This window comes from Convolutriloba macropyga, chromosome 8 (assembly GCF_964194025.1).
Source record: "Convolutriloba macropyga chromosome 8, txConMacr16.3, whole genome shotgun sequence".
Classification (NCBI taxonomy): Eukaryota; Metazoa; Xenacoelomorpha; order Acoela; family Convolutidae; genus Convolutriloba; species Convolutriloba macropyga.
The window spans coordinates 7,327,987-7,347,315 of NC_134475.1; the positions used below are offsets into that span (position 1 = coordinate 7,327,987).

Sequence of the window (19,329 nt, forward strand, 5' to 3'; positions counted from 1 at the left end):
CGCGGGCCGTGCGTTCTAATGCATAGTTAACATTTGTGGGCAATTGTTTAGCGCCAAATATATGAAACGCGTATTGGTACACTACCGATTTTGTTGTGGGTTCTTCCCGCCACAAAAAACGCAGTGATGGTAGATCACACTCAGGGACACCAACCTGTAGGATCATACACTCGATATCTTTTCACACGGGAAATCGATGTTGACTGAACCTAAGTAGCTCATGGATTAAGTTTTGGAATAAGTTGTTCAAAGAAGTACTGTGGAACTGTGCTGCGTCATTTATTATTTTACGGACTTTCCCCGATTGGTTCGAGTTGATTACGGGATGTTGTGTGGGGTATTATTATTTATGTCACCACTGTTCAACCATGTGAGCAACATGGACTATTATTACGTAATCTTTTTCAAGTTCTTCGATGGTTTTCGCGTACATTTCTTTCAATCTTGTGTTCCTTGAGAGGTTCTATTCTAGAGACTTAAGCTGCGGCACTGACGAAACATCGTACTCCTGGCCATTATGAAAAGTTGTTGTTTCAAGAATTTCATGCGCGAACATCCACAGCGGGTTGTGATTCAAAATGCTTTTACGCGCCGTATGTTATCCTACCATGGCGTAAACTGACAAGACAGTTCATAATCTTGCTCAACATTGGCTTTGAAACACGTGAAACTAAACTTGGTTGAACTTGCTGGAAGTAGGCCGCTTAGAACCGAACATATGGGCAGGCGAACAGTGAATGGTGAGCATTTTTCGGTGGCTGCAAAGTACTCTAATGGACAGATGGCATGGTAGAAATCCTGTCCACGCATCATATCAATGTCTCCATAGCTGTATCTTACTGGATCTAGGACGGCAAATTTTGGGTATGTTTCTTGCATTAACTAATTGTCAATGATGTCTGATTCTACATTTAAGGTTTCCCTCACATATGGGCGGAAGCACGTTGAATGCTTTGAAGTTAATTGAACCACTTTTGTACCAATTAGTTTTTGCGTGTTTATACCCTTGACGATCAATTTTAAGTCAGTACCCTGAAAAAGTAATATTACTGCAAAACTATCGGACACACAAGAATTACTTCAAGCGGAATTACGCCGAACCAACGCGAAGGTACTAGTATGAGAAGAATTAGTTGGTTGAAATTCTCAGTTTCAATTCTGTCAGCTGGAAGAAGCTTTAAACATCTGTGACGGAAGACAAAGCGGTCGTCTTGCTTGACTACTTTTGACCCGTAGATGGTTTTTACCACCTACATTTGACTTTGATGTTGCTTGTTGAGGGTCTGGCCGGGAAGACCCTTTCAGCTCCATGGAGTACGGTTCTATATGAGCTGTTCCAACTATCTGTTTTACATTTACAGGGACTTGCACGCTGCTCATTCATTTCTTTATCACGAAAAAAATACAAACAGAGCTTTGCCTCCGATACAACCATGGTCTTGCTGCGTGGGAATCTTTTCTTTAGAGACACGGCATTCTCTCAGCGGATGGCTGCCTTTGCATTTAATGCAGCTTGAATTAAGCTAAGGTTTCTGTTTGTTGCTTTTGATGATTTTTTTGTTGCGAATTTGCATGCGAAGCAACATTGGTCTTTAATACTGAGTTGTTGTTATCATCAGTGTTTTTTTCAGTGGCGGTTTTTTTCTTTAAATTGCGCGCTTTGGCCTTCATTTTTACACAGTCATTAAAATCCAGAAGAGAGGGTTTCACCCAATGCCTCCTTTTAATGAAGAGTGATCATGACTCCTTCATGTTGGGTGATAGCTTCTATATGGCAGTGTTGCGAAGCGCAGCACTCTTCAAATCCAAATATTGGAGAGTGATTCATAAACCCCGACAGGATTTTAATGATTTCACCACTATTTTTCAGTGTTGGACTGCTGCTCAGTTTGTCCCAATATGTGCTTACAACCGCCTGTTGTTGTCCAATTTAACGCTTTAAGGTGTTCAGTTTATCTTTGTACCTTGTGCCGCAGTAAGCAAAATCGGCGATAGCGGTTTTGGCTTTACCAGTTGCGAGGTTTTTAAGTTATGTCATTTTTTCATACAGTCAAGGAATGAGAGGCAGTGGCGCCTTTAAACTGACTATACCATTTGTGCCACTGTACGGGATTCCTGCTGTATTGAGAAAGTTTCAATTTGGTTAGTGGGTCTTTGCTCTAGATGGTAATGGCGTCAAGAAACACTTCGATCAGATTTGCGTGTTTCGCTGGCACCGTAGGCGTGGGAAATTGAGGGCCAACCAAGCCCAATGGTGTTGTAGCAGTATACCTGTATGTTGGAGTTAAAACCGAGGTGACGAAAGGTTGCGCGATACTAGTTGTTGTACTGAAGGCGTTATTGGGAAAACTACAGGTTACTGCGTGATAAACTATTAACAATTTGTGGAGAAGTTAATTGTCGAACGGGATGGCAGATGACAGGTTTAGCACTGCTTGTTTGTAGTAACGATTGGAATTTGTTGAAAACGGCTGCATTAATTGTCACATGATTGGCGTTTGGGTTTGTTCTGAGAAAAACGCCTAAAGTTTTCATCAAGGCTACGATTAAGGGATTCTTTGGATGTGGTAGGGCACTCCACCAGGTGCTCTTGAGGGGAAGGGGCAGTGTTTTGCTGTGGACTGTTGGTGTCGCGTATGTGTGTTGTTGCGCACGCTGGGATAGATGGTGGAATCACGAGATGCTAATTGGTGAGGTGGGATTAAGGTCGGCGGTTGAATGAGTGGGTTCAAAGATGTGAGGACATGGTGCGTGGGATATGTGTTAGGGAGTTGTTTTTCGTTTCGGAAGTTTAATTGAGTTGGGTTCTGTTGTTGTAAAAAAGGAGCGTTTGGCAGATGCAACTGACCAGGCGTACCAGAACTTCTGGTTCGCACTTGTACAGCGGATTGACCCCTAATTCGATTTGCCTGTCAATTTTTTGAGAAATCAAGTACAAAAAAGTTTGTGGTCAGTAGAGCCGTAACCTGTGTCGGTCGCGAGGGCGGTTTCATGTGTGCCAGAAGTGGTTGAGGTTCAACTTTTTGTACGGCGCTCTGAACTTGGTTCACCGGTTTCTCATTGTCACCACTTGATTGACTGTTTGCCCGTTCAGCTCTTTTTTCGTTGCCAGATTGCTGCAGTTGAGCTTGGATGTATTCCCGATACAACGCCTCTTGCTGAGGAATAGGATTTGCAACTCCAGGCAGTGTAATGAGATAGCATTTCGAGATGGTTTAAAATACCGGCAAGGTTTTCTGGAAGAATAATAACAGCAGTATCTCTAAAGTGAGTATCGGTGGTAACTGAACTAAAACGCGAAAATTTAAATTCATTTGTGGCAGTCTATTAATTACAGGGAAGAAACGAACTTATCCAATCCTGTACAAGTTTCTCACTTCTATCTGATCGGCTATCCTTAATTAGAATTGGTTCACTTGAGTGGTGACTAACCAATGAACGTTATCCACACATTCTGAATTGTTTTGCTGCGCCACCACATTGGCGATGTTCTTCCTCCAATTCTTGAATTGTCATCTGCTCCATTTTTATTTCAAGCTCCTTTTACCAATTTCGTGTTTTAATTTAGCAAACTTGTTTCTCAGCCTCCTCGAGTTTTATGTTTGCCATGAGATAGTTGTGTCAACGCTTGCTAGACGTTGTTGACGTTACTAGTAGTGATCTTCTCTTGGAAAGATCTTGAGAATAAACGCTTTCGCATAAAGGTCTTGGTCCGAAAATCGGTTGATATAGCTTCTATCTGCCGCAGGAGTCCATCACTGTTCTTAGTTACATCATCTAACCACAGCTCAGGGAATGGATAAATTGAGTCGGGGTTCTCAGTTTTACTGGCCAAGTCAAAGTGTTCCTCGTTTTTCTGCAGCAGCTTGATGCAAGCATCCTTCACCTTAGAAACCAAGTATTCAACTTCAATCATCATGTCTTGCCGATCTATGGCATCCTTGATGTCTATGTGGATTTTACGAAACAAGGACTAAGTTCAGACCTTGCGCTATGGAATTTTCTCAATTTCCCATGTAATTCGGTCATGATCTTGAAATAGCTGATTTCTCAATTGAAAGTAATTTCCAAATCATTAAACATGGTAGGGGTTATAACGAACCCAGGTGATGACTACTAGATAATCAAGCCGTCGGAGAGCAGCAGGAAATTGGGCCGAGGGTGGGGCCGCGAAAAAAACGTTAGTCAAAACAGAAACACCGCGCGACGCACAACGGAACGGGAAACGAAACGGACCAAAGGAATTGTTGGGCAAACGGCGCACCACGAGGCGGAAAAACGGGCAGACTAAACGAAAACTTCAAGCCAGCAGCGCAACAAAACGATAAAATGGGAAAGAACAGGCGGCAAACAAGCAAGCAACGAGCGAGGCGGGGAAGAACTGTACTAGCAGACCCGAGCAACAAACTCAAAACAAAAAATCCAACCGTAACTCCAGAGAACAGTAAAGTCGCAACCTAGGAAGGATGCGCAAAGCTACTGAGAGACAAACTAGCACAAGTCATTTTGGGGCCTAATATACCATGAACAACCGAAAAGTTCAAGAAATTTACTAGTTGTAACTGCAGAACTGAATTAAGTCACGCCCTCGCAATACCCAAAACTAAGAACCGCTCAATTTACTAACAATATTAAACAAACTACAACAAATAGTAGATTAACTACAATAGTTTAGTTGTACACTTTGACAACTGGAAAAGTTAAAAAACAATCTAGCCGTAACTCCTGAACAGCTTAATTCACACCTTAACAGGACCAACAGGACCAAACCATCTAACAATCATACAGGTACACAGGAACGTGCAGCAGCAAAATTTATTATACTACAGCATGAGAGCTAGTAAGTAACTAAAGTTTTCAAAGTCAGGAGACAATCGAGCTTTAGCTCGCGATTCAACTAAGTCACACCCCAGAAAGCAACAAAACGAGAACAGCCAACCAGCACACTACAGTAATGAACATTTTGCAACGAACACACAACCTACTACAACCCACATTACAGCGTTCTACATCAAAGCAGAAAGGTTGACGGAATAACAGAAAACGAGCTTTTGGATGAGCTACGTTTTTGGAAAAAAGAGGAGCTATAGAGTAGCAAAGTTGAGGGAAGAAAAACACGCTGACGATAAAGTATGGAAAACGAGACGGAAAACGAGACGAAAAAGTATGACATCACGGTAATTTTGTAGGCCAAAGGTTGTGAATTGTCACAATCTTTAACAATAGTTTAGTTTTTTCAGCCAACGAACCGTAGATTAGAAACAAAATTTTTTGACAAATTTCTCTATGTTTAATGAGATTTTGTCGAAATTTTTATTTTGTTCCCTCTTTGGTCATTTTTTTGGAAATTCTTGATCAAATAACGGTAACCCAGTATGCAATACAATTTTGTCTTTGAAGGACGTATTTTCAATCTCCACTATTAATTTTTAAGCTTCTTTCGAATTGCATCAAAATTGAGCAAAAAATTCAAATTTGGACATTTTTGCTTTATTTTCACACATTTTTTCACATATCTGAGGTCAATTTTTGCCATACAATCATAATAGAACGTTTTCGCCAATTTTTTTTTTCATTTTGACCAAAAATGTTCTACTTTATTTTGTTGGCAAAATTAACCTGTGGCAGAAAATAATGTGAAAAAAGGTGTCGAAATAATGCGAAAATGTCCAAATTTTATTATTTTTTGTCAATTTTGATGCAATTCGAAAAACAACTCAAAAAATTAATAATGTACATTGAAAAACCGTCCCTTCAAGAATAGAACTGTACTCTATGCTGGATTACCGTTATTTAATCACGAATTTGCAAAAAGAATGACCAAACATATAGAAAAAAAGAGAATTTTGAACAAAAGCATATAAAAATTGGACAATTTTGTCAAAATAATTGTTTCTCTTCAAGGTGCTTTGATTGAGTGAAACTGAGTAGAGATTGAAAGCTTTTGAAAGATTTTTTGAAAAATTTTTGCAAAGATTTTGATTGTGCAAGAATTTTTGAGAAACCCTCTAGCATTGCAAACATTTCTCAAACATCTTCCAAATCTTGTAACATCTGGTGTTAATTGTTGACGAGTGTTTTCTTTTGCGTTAAATATGTGAGAACTTGACCTCTGGCAGTTAAATGGTAGAACGGTTTGAAACATCAACAAGAGGAAGTTTTGCCGGCTATCAAATTGTTGTCTTTTCAATCCTGACTGGAAAATGGCTAAAATTTAGTGAGCAATCTTCAATTATTTCATCTCAAACAAAGATCTCTTAACACTTCATAACTTTTGAAAATGAGCGCTTTTACCGACTGTTAATTATATTTTAAATTTTTTTCATTACTCAAAATTAAATAATCAGATGTCTTTTTGAACTGTGTTTGGGAACTATGCAGGAATAGTTTAATTGTAGAGCGTTAAAAAACTGTTATAGAAACTTACCAGTGTTCGCTTACAATCTCAGTTCTCTTTATATCACTACATTGCAAAACGTACTTTTTGTTCGAGCAAACTAACTCGATGTTTTGTATTGTCGTTTGAGTTATGTTTTAATGATCAGTCACTTGAAAACGGTCAAGTAGATTCACGAACGTTTATAAGACAAGATTTAGCTGTAGTGCCCTAATTAACCCCCTAAAACCTGATTATTGCTGAATATTGTCTGGATCCTGTTTTTCAGTACCAACGTCCCCAATTACTAATAACCAGGTAAATTCAGACCATTAAGGAGGTCGAGGCAAAAACTTGGTAGCTAGGGAGCCGAGAACTGCAAATAAAAAGCCAATGGCTGATCATGAACAAGAACTGACCTAGAATTGGCGGCACAAAGTATTAATATAGGATGGTTCAACGCTGAAGTCCTCTGAAATGAAAATCAGGTGTCACAGATATCGTAAAGATGTTGAAACCGATTCCCTCAGATATGAATTTTCTAACTGCTCCTTTGAAACTAACTTTTTTTTGGACTCTTCTCATTTTTTTCATCACTAGGATTTCATCATTTTTATTTTTTTTTAGGATAAAGGTGACAAACCGAAATCCCGCAAAAAATTTTTTGCTGATTTTTTTCCTTTGAAGCAAAACAAAACTCTAATCCGGCTAAACTGATCGGATACAACGAAATTAAATTTTTTCAAATGACTAAACCTCAAAGCATAATGTATCGCTCATATAACGTTTTACACTGAACCCTGTTGCAAGTATCAAAAATCAATAAAAGGTTTATGATCAATTAAGTGTGTGCTACAGATACATGAGGACAATTTGGAGGCCAAGGTGAGAGGAGTGATTAACCATTTTGTTCGATCAGTGGTAACTTCCACGTAGAACGATCTGATCAGAAATAGCCTCCAGCGCATTTCGAGCGCTCACGAATTTTTGAGCGTACATAAGTCTGATCAGAGGTTAATTCGATCTATGATGGTCTGATTAGAGATTACTTTGGTCTGGAACGGTCTGATTAGAGTCCACTTCCGTCTTGTACCTCAGCCTGCGATGTTACCCACCCCCAAAAGGACATTTTTTAAATTTGAAAACTAAAATAGTGCGCAGTTTGAGGTATGCGTTGTAAAGATCAGGCACGTAAAAACAATCAAGGAGGCTGACGAGAGTTTATATGACACGAATGAGCCCTGGTGACCTAATCAACTATCTAAAATCTGATCATTACTGAATATCGTATAGTTACTTTTGTCTACGTTGGTATTAACGCGGTAAATTCAGACCATCGAGGGGTAAAAACTTAATAACTATGGAACCAACAAGTGCGAATTCCTAGCCAATATCTGATCACGGACAAGAACCGACCTGGAATTGTAGGCACGAAACATTAAGAATAGGATGGTTCAACGCTGAAATCCTTTGAAATGGAAGTCAGGTGTCACAGACATTGCAAAGAATCTGAAACTAATCACCTCGTACAAGAAACTTATAACTGTTCCTTTAAAAATAAACATCTTTTCTTCAAGATATCAATTCACATTTTACCATCAGGATTCCTTCATTTGTAATCTATTTGGGTTAAGTGATAAACCGAAAACTTATGAAAAGCAAAAACGATTTTTGGCAACGTTTGCGCTTTCACGTATTATAAGATTCTGTTCTGATTTCACTGATCATGCATCCAAATCGTTTTTTTTCGAAAGATCAAATCTCCGAGGATTATATATTGCTCATTTTTTTTACAAATATCTTTGCAATTACATATCGCGATTGCAATTATATTTGCAATTACATATATGTTTATATAATTATGCAATTATATATTTGCAATTTATTGCAATTATATATTTGCCATTATATATTGCTCAACTTTTTACATTATACTCTTTTGCAAATTTCCAAAATCAATTAGGAATTTATGCTCATTGAAATGTGTGTCAAAATTGCAGGAGGACAATTTGGAGGCGAATGCGATGGGAGTGATAAGCGAGATTGAGAAGATGTTGCATGTGCCTGCAGAAAAGGAATTCAGGGCATTCTTCCGAAACACCCTCGGATGGGTGGACAGGTCAGTTTGCAAAATACCCAAACTTCAACATAAAATACACAAAACATCGACTTTGTCCGGACTATGTCCTAAGGCAGCACCGGTCCCTGCCTTCCTATACCCAAGTGGGTTTGTCCAGATCGGTCTTGGGCTCCTGATCTCAAATTGGGGAATCACAACTTTTCAAAGAACTTATTATGCAATGTTGCCGATTAAATTCCAACGAAATGATTAAACTCCGCTCGAAACCGATTTCTCACTTAACATAACAAAAAATAGAGCTTAGAAATCTTTCATTTCCCGCACAAGAAGACAATATCTCTCACAAGTATTACTGAATCATTATAAAATCAGTTTAAAATCTAAATTCCTGACTACCCAGAGCACAAGCCGACTGCCCTATGTCTGGCAAGTATTTATGGCCATAAGCTCTTTCGATGGCCAGACTGTCGAAATTGTTCTTCGGCTGACCAGAACACAGCACTGACTGCGATATGTCTTGCCAGTGATTTGTGCAGCGTAACCAATAATATGTGTATATTCTGAATGTACATAGTAAATGTTGTTATTACAGACTATGCATAGTAGAAATAGTGGCAAACAAAAATTACGAAAAAAATGTTATGCAGATGCAGTTTCAGAATGGCGACCTCCTTTTACCGTGAGTTATCGAATTAATTTTTATATGTCGGAATGTCGGAAGCATCGGAATGCGGGAATTATTGTCGGAATGCGGGAAATACCGTCGCAATGCGGGAATCATCGTCGGAAAACTGGAATCATTGTCGTCGTAGCGTGTTTCACATCTATAGCAGCAGACCAGTTAGACTCCACTCGTTAATTAAATAATAGCTGCGAAGCGATAGCGGCTACTATTGGGGACATCGTGGTTTTTTTTACAAATCAAAGAATTTGAATTGTATTGGGGCGCTGTCTTTGGAAATGGAGCGAAAAAGCGAGTGGTTTTGCGGCGTGAAATTTTTTTTGCTCTATTTTTAAAGTAGAGTGAGAAAACGGTGTTTGAACAGAAATTCGCTTTTTCGCTAGTGGTTTTTTGTTCGCATGCGGCCATTTCACTTTGATTTTTACAGTTTTTTTGGTTTTTTGGATGGGATTTTTTCTAAATGGTTTTCCCAATCTATTCATATCTAGGCCTACTTTTTTGTTAGAATCAAATTTATATTTCTCTATTGTGGTTTTTAGTTCTCGCTAGCGGCATTTTGAAATTGATTTTCTGTTTTTTGTTTTTCTTATCTGATTTTTGTTTTTGAAATGGTTTTCCGAATTCACTCATAGTCCGTTCTAGGTCTAGTTTTTTGTTTATTCATTTAAAATTTTTTGAATTGTACGCCAGGACTTTTTCTGTTATGTTTTTTAATTCGTCGTCTCCGTCGATGACTTTTGCGACCATTGACTTTTTCAATTTCAGTGATTTCCACTCCTTTGCAATTAAAATTTGAATGCGTGACGTTATTCGTTCTGCTTTTAGTTCAATTGCGTGACTTAACTCACTGAAAAATTAATTCTGAGCTCATTTATTGAACTTTAAATTTTCTGAACATTTACTAGTTAAAGATCAATAGTGTGCATCTAAGTAGTGCAAAACGTATATGCCTCAATTCGTGAGTCTTAGATTTCTGACTTTTTGATTTTGAATATTAATTTTGAAAAAGCTCTACCAGGGATTTTTTCTTATCGAGTTTATGTATCTCATAAAAATGACAGTCTGAATCTAACCCAAAAATTCTAGTGCGCTATTAAAGGACTGGTGGCCAATCTGCCTACCTTATTTCTTTAGTTGTTTCAATTCCACGGAAGGCCAAAAGCGCCTATCGCGGCTATTTTCCGGCAATCTGCCAGCTTTGTTTCAGAATTGACGCAAGAAAGATCGGTTTTTGCCGATTATGGTCGATTTGGTCGGTTTTTATGTAGGATTTGTAGAATACCATCGTTTTGGTCAGTACTGTCGATTTTTGATGTAGGAAGTGTCGATTAGCGTAGTTTTTATTGGTATCAGTTTAGAAGAAAATTGACGCATTTCTGTGCAATGCTTTATAAAATACGTAACTTTTTTATCACGCGAACACCTTCTCATTTTCTACAAAGCATATGCAAAATCAATCATCATTTCGGCTTTCTAATCTAGGGCTGTATTTATAGATCAAATCTACAAAGTATTTTAATTATTCGAAAACGGATAGTGAGGGCAATATTTCTCATAAAGAAGTTCAATTCTGTATCAAATTTTCATTGAAAGTAAGATCTTTTCAATATTCGCACTACACGTTTGAGCGGTTTTCTGTGAGTTATTCAAAATAATAAGAAACGGTAGCTATGATAATGTTGTTCTTCTGAACGCTCAAGTTTCAAGTAAAAAAAGCACTAGAAGAGCATATCATGGGCTTTTAAACCCACCATGAAAGCGGACAATATTTCAAGAACATTCTCTTAGGAATATGTTAACAAAAGCCTCCAATATGCTGCTATCTATAAAAATTCAGACAGATTACCTGAAAAGTTTAACAGAGCCATTGTTCAATAATTTTTGAAAAAATTTCAATGAGACATATGTGTTTGATAACGCAGAAATTTTTGACCTTTTTTTCCTATTGAGAATCGACCCAAATTAAAATTGTTTATGTTAGGTTTTTATTTGGGCAACCACTGGAAGAGAAATTATTTTCTCATTTGTTGTTCTTGTTGGAATAACGTTTATTTGCTTTCAAAATAATTACAGCAACTTGTACCTGTAACTAGTCCAATCGACTATCGTCGTATTTTTCGTTATCGTCAGTCCTAAATTGATTTAAATACAATGGAAGTGCAGTAAACTTAAGTGAGAGCTGGTGCAGTGGACCAGAAGGTTGACAGTAATCTTGGGGTTGTAGATTCCAATCCTGACAACGGCTGTTCATTTTACAAGATTTTCATAACGGCAAATAACGACGCTTCTTACTTTTAAATAACATCGAAAAGCGATCAAAACGACGAAAAAACATAAGGGCTTTGATCGGTTTTGGCGGAGTAAAACCGACGAAAACCGATGATTTTTTATGATTGAATCCGACGAAATTCTCAGCACGGGTAGCAGGTCCATTTTTACTGTATAGTTCCAATTGTTCATACTTCTTAATATACAAGGCAAAAATATTCAGGTACAGCATACAGGTTCTTAATATACAGGTACAAGGCGCCCCGTGATGACGTCACAATTGACACTCGTAACATGGAAAGCCACTTGGAGATGGTGGCAGCTAACGAGAGGGCATTCCAGATTATGATGGAGGGGTTTGAACAGCTGGAGAGTATCGTACACGCACATGACCAGCTCATCCAAGACAGAGATGAACATGCGCAGATCGTATGGAGTGCTCAGGAGGCTCTCATTAGGGACAGGAAAGGTCGCTCATTCTTTTTTGAGAGCAATTACATTAAGTCTGCTTTTTTTGTACCCGATTTTTCGTTTGATTTTTTACCCGATTTTTCGTTGGATTTTTTTAACCCGATTTTTCGTTTGATTTTTTACCCGATTTTTCGTTGGATTTTTTTAACCCGATTTTTCGTTTGACCAATTTTGCGTCTGAAACTTTGATGTCCTCAAAAACAAGATAAACATGTAGCAATCGGAGGGCATTAAGTTCTCTTAGAGCCCTAAACCTATCTATACTCTAAGAATGCGACTCTAAGAATGCGATTCACCAAAACTGTTTTGAGGAGAAAATTCCATTGTGCATTAAGATCTTCTAGAGCCTTTCGGCTTACTAGAATCTAAGTATGCGATTCGCCGAACCTGTTTAGAAGACATAAATTCATGGTTTGAAAAGTAGTTCTTGTGTTTGACCCAGCCCCCTAAGGCTCTCCCCACGCCCCCCTTCAATTAAGTTAAAGCTAGCCCCCCCCCTAAAGTGCAGCTACTGACGAAGCCGACCACCCGCCAGTCATTCCCCCCCCCCCCCCCTAAAGTGCAGCTACTGACGAAGCCGACCACCCGCCAGTCATTTGAGAGCAATCCGCCCGACGTTACTCGGTTATGTTATTAAATTTAACCCCCCCCCCCGGAAATAAACCCCATATTAAAATCGAAGTTCGGTCGTGATAATTTGTTCGGTTGTGATAGTTTCAATTTAAGTTCTACAGGCCGCTAAGGTATGCCCATAGCTCGCGAAACATGGTCAAAAGTGCTAAATGCGCAGGTCTTAAAAAGTCGAGTGGGGGTTTCGTTTCGTGGGAGTTTGTTTCCTTGGGGGACTATTTTCTATCTAAAATTTAGTGTTTTTTTCCTTGGGTTTTTATTACGAAATTCATTTTACATTTCAGAGGTTGTCGAAAGTCACTTCAACAATATTGAGCAGATTCTGAACACGATTGACGAAAATAAAGGTAATTAGTTGGTGCTGGTCTTGAGTTGACTATGTAATAAATAAGGGAGCTAGGAATTACAGCCGAACGATTGCAAAGCCGATTGAGAAAAATTGAGAGTCAGAGCCGAATGCTTAAACTTGATTGGCCAAATAATATGATCAGAAAAGATCAGTCTGAAATGTGGGGAATAATAAGAAAAAGGGCAGCTGAAAACAGGCTACTGTAGTCCTAATGCTGTTCCGCTGCGATTACGCAGAAACCACAATTATTATGATCGGTTGACCTACTTTACGCTATTTCATAAGTATTTTTTCACAAAAAAACTGCCTTTAAAGTACTTAGTTTAAGATCAACCAATTAGAACACGGGTAATATTCGGCTTAAAATCTCATTTTATGATTTTCTGCTCTTCGCCCGTTCGGTTCTACCGGCGTCCTCCATAAATAAAAAAATGTTCTCATGTAGAATCAACTCGTATGATATGAATTATGTAGCATTATGGAATCCACTTGACAAGTCAAAGTCATCAATCGGTCTCAGGGTTCGTAGTCAAGTAATGACCAGCATCAGTACTATGATGTGTCGTGTAAAATAACCATCAAGGCTTGTTTTGTAGATCAATAACAGAGCAGAGCATGAGAACCTTAAATACTGTGACCAATTATGATCACAGATTTGTGATCAATTAGAGAAAAAATTAGAGTCTTACAAGAGTCGTAGCAGATAACTGTCTTTCTTATAAGACTCTTTAAGATTCTTTCCAGATAGCCGTCGAACCTTTTTGAGCACGTAATTATATTAGAAGCAGTTACTTTTTACTACTAGGTTTGAGAACAATCCGAGAAAAATTGGAGACGCTGAGAGAAATCAGAGATGGGGAGGAGAGAGACCACGCCAGTCTCGTAGAGTTCCTTGACAACGTCATCAAGACAAAGGTACCAAATAGATTCACAGCACAAAAAACCTAAAGATCACCGTCAAGTTCCATTATTTTTCCGTTGTAAAAAGAGCGTTTTAAAAAAGTAATCTTTGCCATTTCACAGTGAATTTTTGCAAAGTAATCCGAGTTGATGAAAATCAGATACAAGAGTCGTATGTATATGTTAGAACAAAATCTTTGCCACCCGAGCAACACGAGGGCGCTTGCGTCCGAGTGCTGGGCACGAGGCGCAAGAGAAACCAAGATTCTGTTCTATCGTATTTAGAGAATCAAAGTGTACGAAAGTGTTGATTTTCATTTGAAATTGAAGTTAAGATTAAAATTTTTCAGATTAGTGAAAGAACATACTGGAGTTGAAATAAACCAAACGTCTCCATCTCTGATAGCGAAGCAGCCGTTTGTTCTTAGCGGTTTGATTCAATAACTGAAATTTAATTTTTTGTCCTAAACTTAGTGTCCTATAGGACACTAAGTTTAGGGCCAAAAAAGGATTTTCACTTCCTCAACTCTAAGTTCAAACTTTCAAACTATTTTCTCAGCCTCGAAGTTTTAGTGACCAATGAAATCGTACCATGGGTTCTCTAATGTTCTCGAGCACTTGGAAGCCCTTATGTTTGACCAGATTTTTTTGCGGTTAATTTTATTCAAACAATATGAGATTTTCAGTAGGCCGGTAGGTATGTTTTTCAAAATTTGTAGGCAATACTGCTGATAAAAAAATCTACGAAAAACAAGAATTTTTCAAATTTTATTCACATTGTTGCAGTAATTACCAATTGCTGCAAAATTCTTTTTTTAGAAGAATATGCCATTCAAAGCAAATTTTTAACTTGCTTTCACTTTGTTTTTGTCTGTTATCAACTTTCAGAGCTCTACATGACCGAAATTGTTTTCTCATCATTAACATTTTTGAGTAGCTCAAACCAAATGGTGGCATCTTACTGACAGTTAATTGAATAATTGCAGGAGAAGTCCTAAGTTATAATACAAAGAATTGATAAAAACCAAAATCTCATTTGCGATTGCTATCAAAGCATTCAATCTCTGAAAACTTTATCTATGATCCAGTGAACGTCTTCTCTAAGCCACTGGGAACTATCAATATAAGGATAATTTATTCTTTTTTAGGAAATTTACTAGGGAACCATAATTTTTAAAGAATATCCAAAAATTAAAAAAAAATTATGAAAACTCGTGTCTTCGAAGTCATAATACCAATTGCTAGAAGATAAAACCACTAACCAGATTCATTTTATTTGCAGTTGAAAAAAAGAGGTCCTGTTATTACTAAGATCGGCTTACAGTTCACGAAAATAAGTTTAAGATTGATTAATGTCCAAAAAAATCCTAAAATATATTTTTTAAAGTCTTAACAGCCATTAAACTAAATAATTTTCAGCGGAAGTCAAAAAATACACCAGATTATGCCTCAACCGGAAAACAAGGAGTTTTGTCATCATATTTCATCAAGGAGACCTGACAATCAGCCCTATGATTATGAAAACAACGACAAATACTGGCAAAAATAAGAAAAATTTAGCAGAAATGCGAGAAGAAAAGTGTCGAAGCCATTGAAACCACTATCTTTTCTCTAAAAACTTTATCTATGATCCATTGGTCGAATGTTTTTTAGCCAATGGGAACTATCAATAATAGGATAATGAGATAAAATTTCAAAAGTATCTATAATAATTTAAAAATCCGATTCTTTTTTAAATTATGAAAACTCGTGTTATCGAAGTAATAAAATCAAAAGATAAAACCGCTTACCAGCGTAATTTGGTTGCAATAAAAATAAGGGGGTTCCTGTAATTACTGGGATTGACTTACGTTCATGAAAATAAGTTTAATATCGGTTATTGTTTAACAAAAAATTTCAATGAAAATTTTTTTAAAAGTTTTAACAGCAATTAGTTGTCCACTCCAAGCACTATCTGGGTTTGCCTAATGCACCCTAGGAAGCCGATTGCATTTTTAGGTAGCAAGTTTATGCTATAGGACTCTCCAAATTGGTAAAATCTTAAAAAGAAAATCAAATTTTCATTAAAACTTTGAAAAACTCAGAATACAAGTTAAAAAACATGAGCAATTCCTCGAAAACGATTTTTTGTCATTGGGTTTTATTTGATTGTAAATGAGGTTTTTCATTAAGGGAACATCGATAAGAAAAGTGACTAGTCTGTAAGTGAATTAAAAAACAATAGTAATTAGCAAAAGTTTTCAAAAAAAAACAGCTCTCAAATTGAGTTCGAGTTTTTTTAATGTAAATTTCCTCGTGAGACCAGAACTAGCCTTTATATCGGTCTTTTGCTATTACAAAATTTTCTCATTTTGTAGCATGAAATGTAATTTTGAATTAATGTTTTTATAGCAAAGCTTTGCTTTGTACAACAATTAAGCTAAAATTGAACAAAATCATGCAAATATCACATGTTTACACAAAAATTTAAACCTTGTTAAATCCTCAAAGAAACCGAAATTTAAAAAAACTTTTTTAATTTTGAATTCTACGCCGGACGAGCTTTTTAATGATACCACTCACATTTCTCTACGGTGAATATATTGATCGGCCAAAGTTGTCTGAACAAAAAAAAACCCATTTGAGTATATAGTTCCTCCCCCGAATAATCGGGGTCGGAACAAAAAGAAAAAAAGTTATGTGGTATTTTTATTATCGTAAATTAGAAGCGAGAAAATCGTAAAGAGAGAAAAATTGAGAAAATCGTAATTGCGGGTGAACCTAAAATGATCGTCCTCTAATTACTGTTTAACTCATTAAAGTAATTTTCTGTGAACTGAAATTTCCGATTAATTTTATATATGCTCATTAGAAAACCGCTAGATTTGTCATTATCGGCGGTAAGTGACTGGAAAGCAAAAAAAAGACAAATGCGAAAAAAACTGAAATATTTGCTAATATTTTACAAAGGCAAATAGCAAAAAAGGCGAAAGACATTAGCCCCCAATGGAAGTCTGAGATCAGTTTGCAAAAATATAGCAGTTTAAGCTAATCTCGCTTTTTCGGTTCCCTTTCTCCCATAACATGACTAAAATCACTACTCTGGTTCCACTTCTCATTGGCAATATGTGAGCAGATCCTAAGAAAAAGACAGCGACCAAAAACAATACAAATCTTTTGGATTGTCAAAAATTGCTCGGAATTGGTTTAATTTTTCCTATTTAAGTTGTTATTGACAGTATTGCCCTCTTCTTTCGGTTGAAGCCGGCTTATTGAGTCAGATGTAATCGAGTTGCATAAAATCTCTCAGCAACAATGCATCCCACATCGGTTGGTTATTTTTCATATTTCTGTATCTTTATTGAAATTCTTCGAAAAGCATTTTTAACGCCATTCTTTATAGATTATCTCACAACCATATTAGGAAGCACTATGAATTTTGAAACACAGGCATGCTTCATTATTTTACGTCCCCGGGCCGAGGAATTTGGCCAAAATTATGTAAGATCAGCGGCAACTAGCGTTGACAAATCGGAAAATTCACCGCAATTTTCTTACATAATTTTGCGTTGAATGCGTTGAATTTGAAGACAAAAATTCAACGCATTCAACGCAAAATTATGTAAGAAAATGGCGGTGAATTTTCCGACCTGTCAACGCTAGTTGCCGCTGATCTTACATATTTAGCGTTGAATTTAGCGTAGATCTTACATATTTTTGCGTTGAATTTAGCGTTGATCTTACAAAAAATCAAAGCTTCCACTTGAACTATTAACCTCCAGTTGCGTATGGGACTCGAACTGCTGACCTCCTGTTTGCTTGTCGCCTCTTCTACCATTGTGCCACAGTACCTTGGTTTCCTTAAGAGCCGGAATTCTTATAAAGCGTAGATATTACATATTTTGCGTTGCATTTAGCGTAGATCTTACATATTTTGCGTTGATTTTGCGTAGTATTTAACTTAGCATATTCAACGCTAAATTTTTTTGAAAGTTTTTTGAAAGTTCTGAGATGGTTTTTGCACCGTAAGAGAGCACTCAAATGTTATTTTTTGCTGACTTCATTTTTCTCACTTGTGCAGTATAGGGGTCAAAACAGTAAAAAAAAATTAATTTTTCGAAAAAAAAAATTGAAAAATTTGAAATCGTAACATGGTCTGAATTGGATTTTGCACTATAAAAGAGCACTAAAAATGATTTTTTTTCTGACCTCTTGTTTCTCACCTTTGCAGTATAGGGTTCGAAACAGTGAAAAAAATTGATTTTTCGAAAAAAAACTTGAAAAAGTTCTGAAATCGTAAAATGGTCTGAAATGGACTTTGCACTATAAAAGAGCACTAAAAAGTGATTTTTTGCTGACTTCACATTTCTCACATGTGCAGTATAGAGGTCGAAACAGTAGAAAAATTAATTTTTGAAAAAAAAAACTTGAAAAATTTGAAATCGTATCACGGTCTGAATTGGATTTTGCACTATAAAAAAGAACTAAATGATTTTTTTCTGACCTCATGTTTCTCATCTTTTCAATATAGGGTTCGAAACAGTGAAAAAAATTGATTTTTTGAAAAAAAACTTGAAAAAGTTCTGAAATCGTAAAATGGTCTGAAATGGACTTTGCACTACAAAAGAGCACTAAGAAGTGATTTTTTGCTGACTTCACATTTCTCACATGTGCAGTATAGGGGGTCGACACAGTAGAAAAATTAAATTTTGAATAAAACTTGAAAATTTTGAAATCGTAACATGGTCTGAGTTGGATTTTGCACTATAAAAGAGCACTAAAAATGATTTTTTTCCTGACCTCATGTTTCTCACCTTTGCAATATAGGGTTTGAAACAGTGAAAAAAGTGATTTTTTCGAAATTGTAAAGTAGTCTGCAATTGAATCGAAAAAATTCAACGCCAAATATGTAAGATCTACGCCAAAATTCAACGCAAAATATGTAAGATTGGCGTTGAATGCGTTGAATTTATGTAAGATCTACGCTAAAATTCAACGCTTATTATATAAGATCTACGCTAAAATTCAACACAAAATTATGTAAGATTAGTGTTGAATACATTGAATTTATGTAAGATCAACGCTAAATTCAACGCTAAATATGTAAGATCTACGCTAAAATTCAACGCTAGATATGTAAGATCTACGCCAAAATTCAACGCAAAATTATGTAAGATTAGCGTTAAATGCGTTGAATTCATGTAAGATCAACGCTAAATTTCAACGCTAAATTTGTAAGCTCTACGCCAAAATTCAACACAAAATTATGTAAGATTGGCGTTGAATGCGTTGAATTTATGCAAGATCAACGCTAAATTCAACGCTAAATATGTAAGATCTACGCTAAAATTCAACGCAAAATTATGTAAGATTAGCGTTGAATGCGTTGAATTCATGTAAGATCAACGCTAAATTTCAACGCTAAATATGTAAGATCTACGCCAAAATTCAACGCAAAATTATGTAAGATTGGCGTTGAATGCGTTGAATTTATGTAAGATCAACGCTAAATTCAACGCTAAATATGTAAGATCTACGCTAAAATTCAACGCTTAAAATGTAAGATCTACGCCAAAATTCAACGCAAAATTATG

At 36.7% G+C, this 19,329-nt stretch overlaps 1 protein-coding gene across 2 annotated transcripts in view; it reads left to right on the forward strand.

Moving 5' to 3' along the window:
* Nucleotides 1-19,329, forward strand: part of LOC142343903 (uncharacterized) — a 71,984-nt gene that overhangs the window by 23,819 nt on the left and 28,836 nt on the right. For both annotated transcript variants that reach the window (XM_075395289.1, XM_075395290.1), the window contains exons 4-7: nt 8,377-8,495; nt 11,658-11,875; nt 12,792-12,854; nt 13,662-13,771. In XM_075395289.1, coding sequence (XP_075251404.1) covers nt 8,377-8,495; nt 11,658-11,875; nt 12,792-12,854; nt 13,662-13,771 — 510 coding nt within the window. The remainder of the gene's footprint in view (nt 1-8,376; nt 8,496-11,657; nt 11,876-12,791; nt 12,855-13,661; nt 13,772-19,329) is intronic.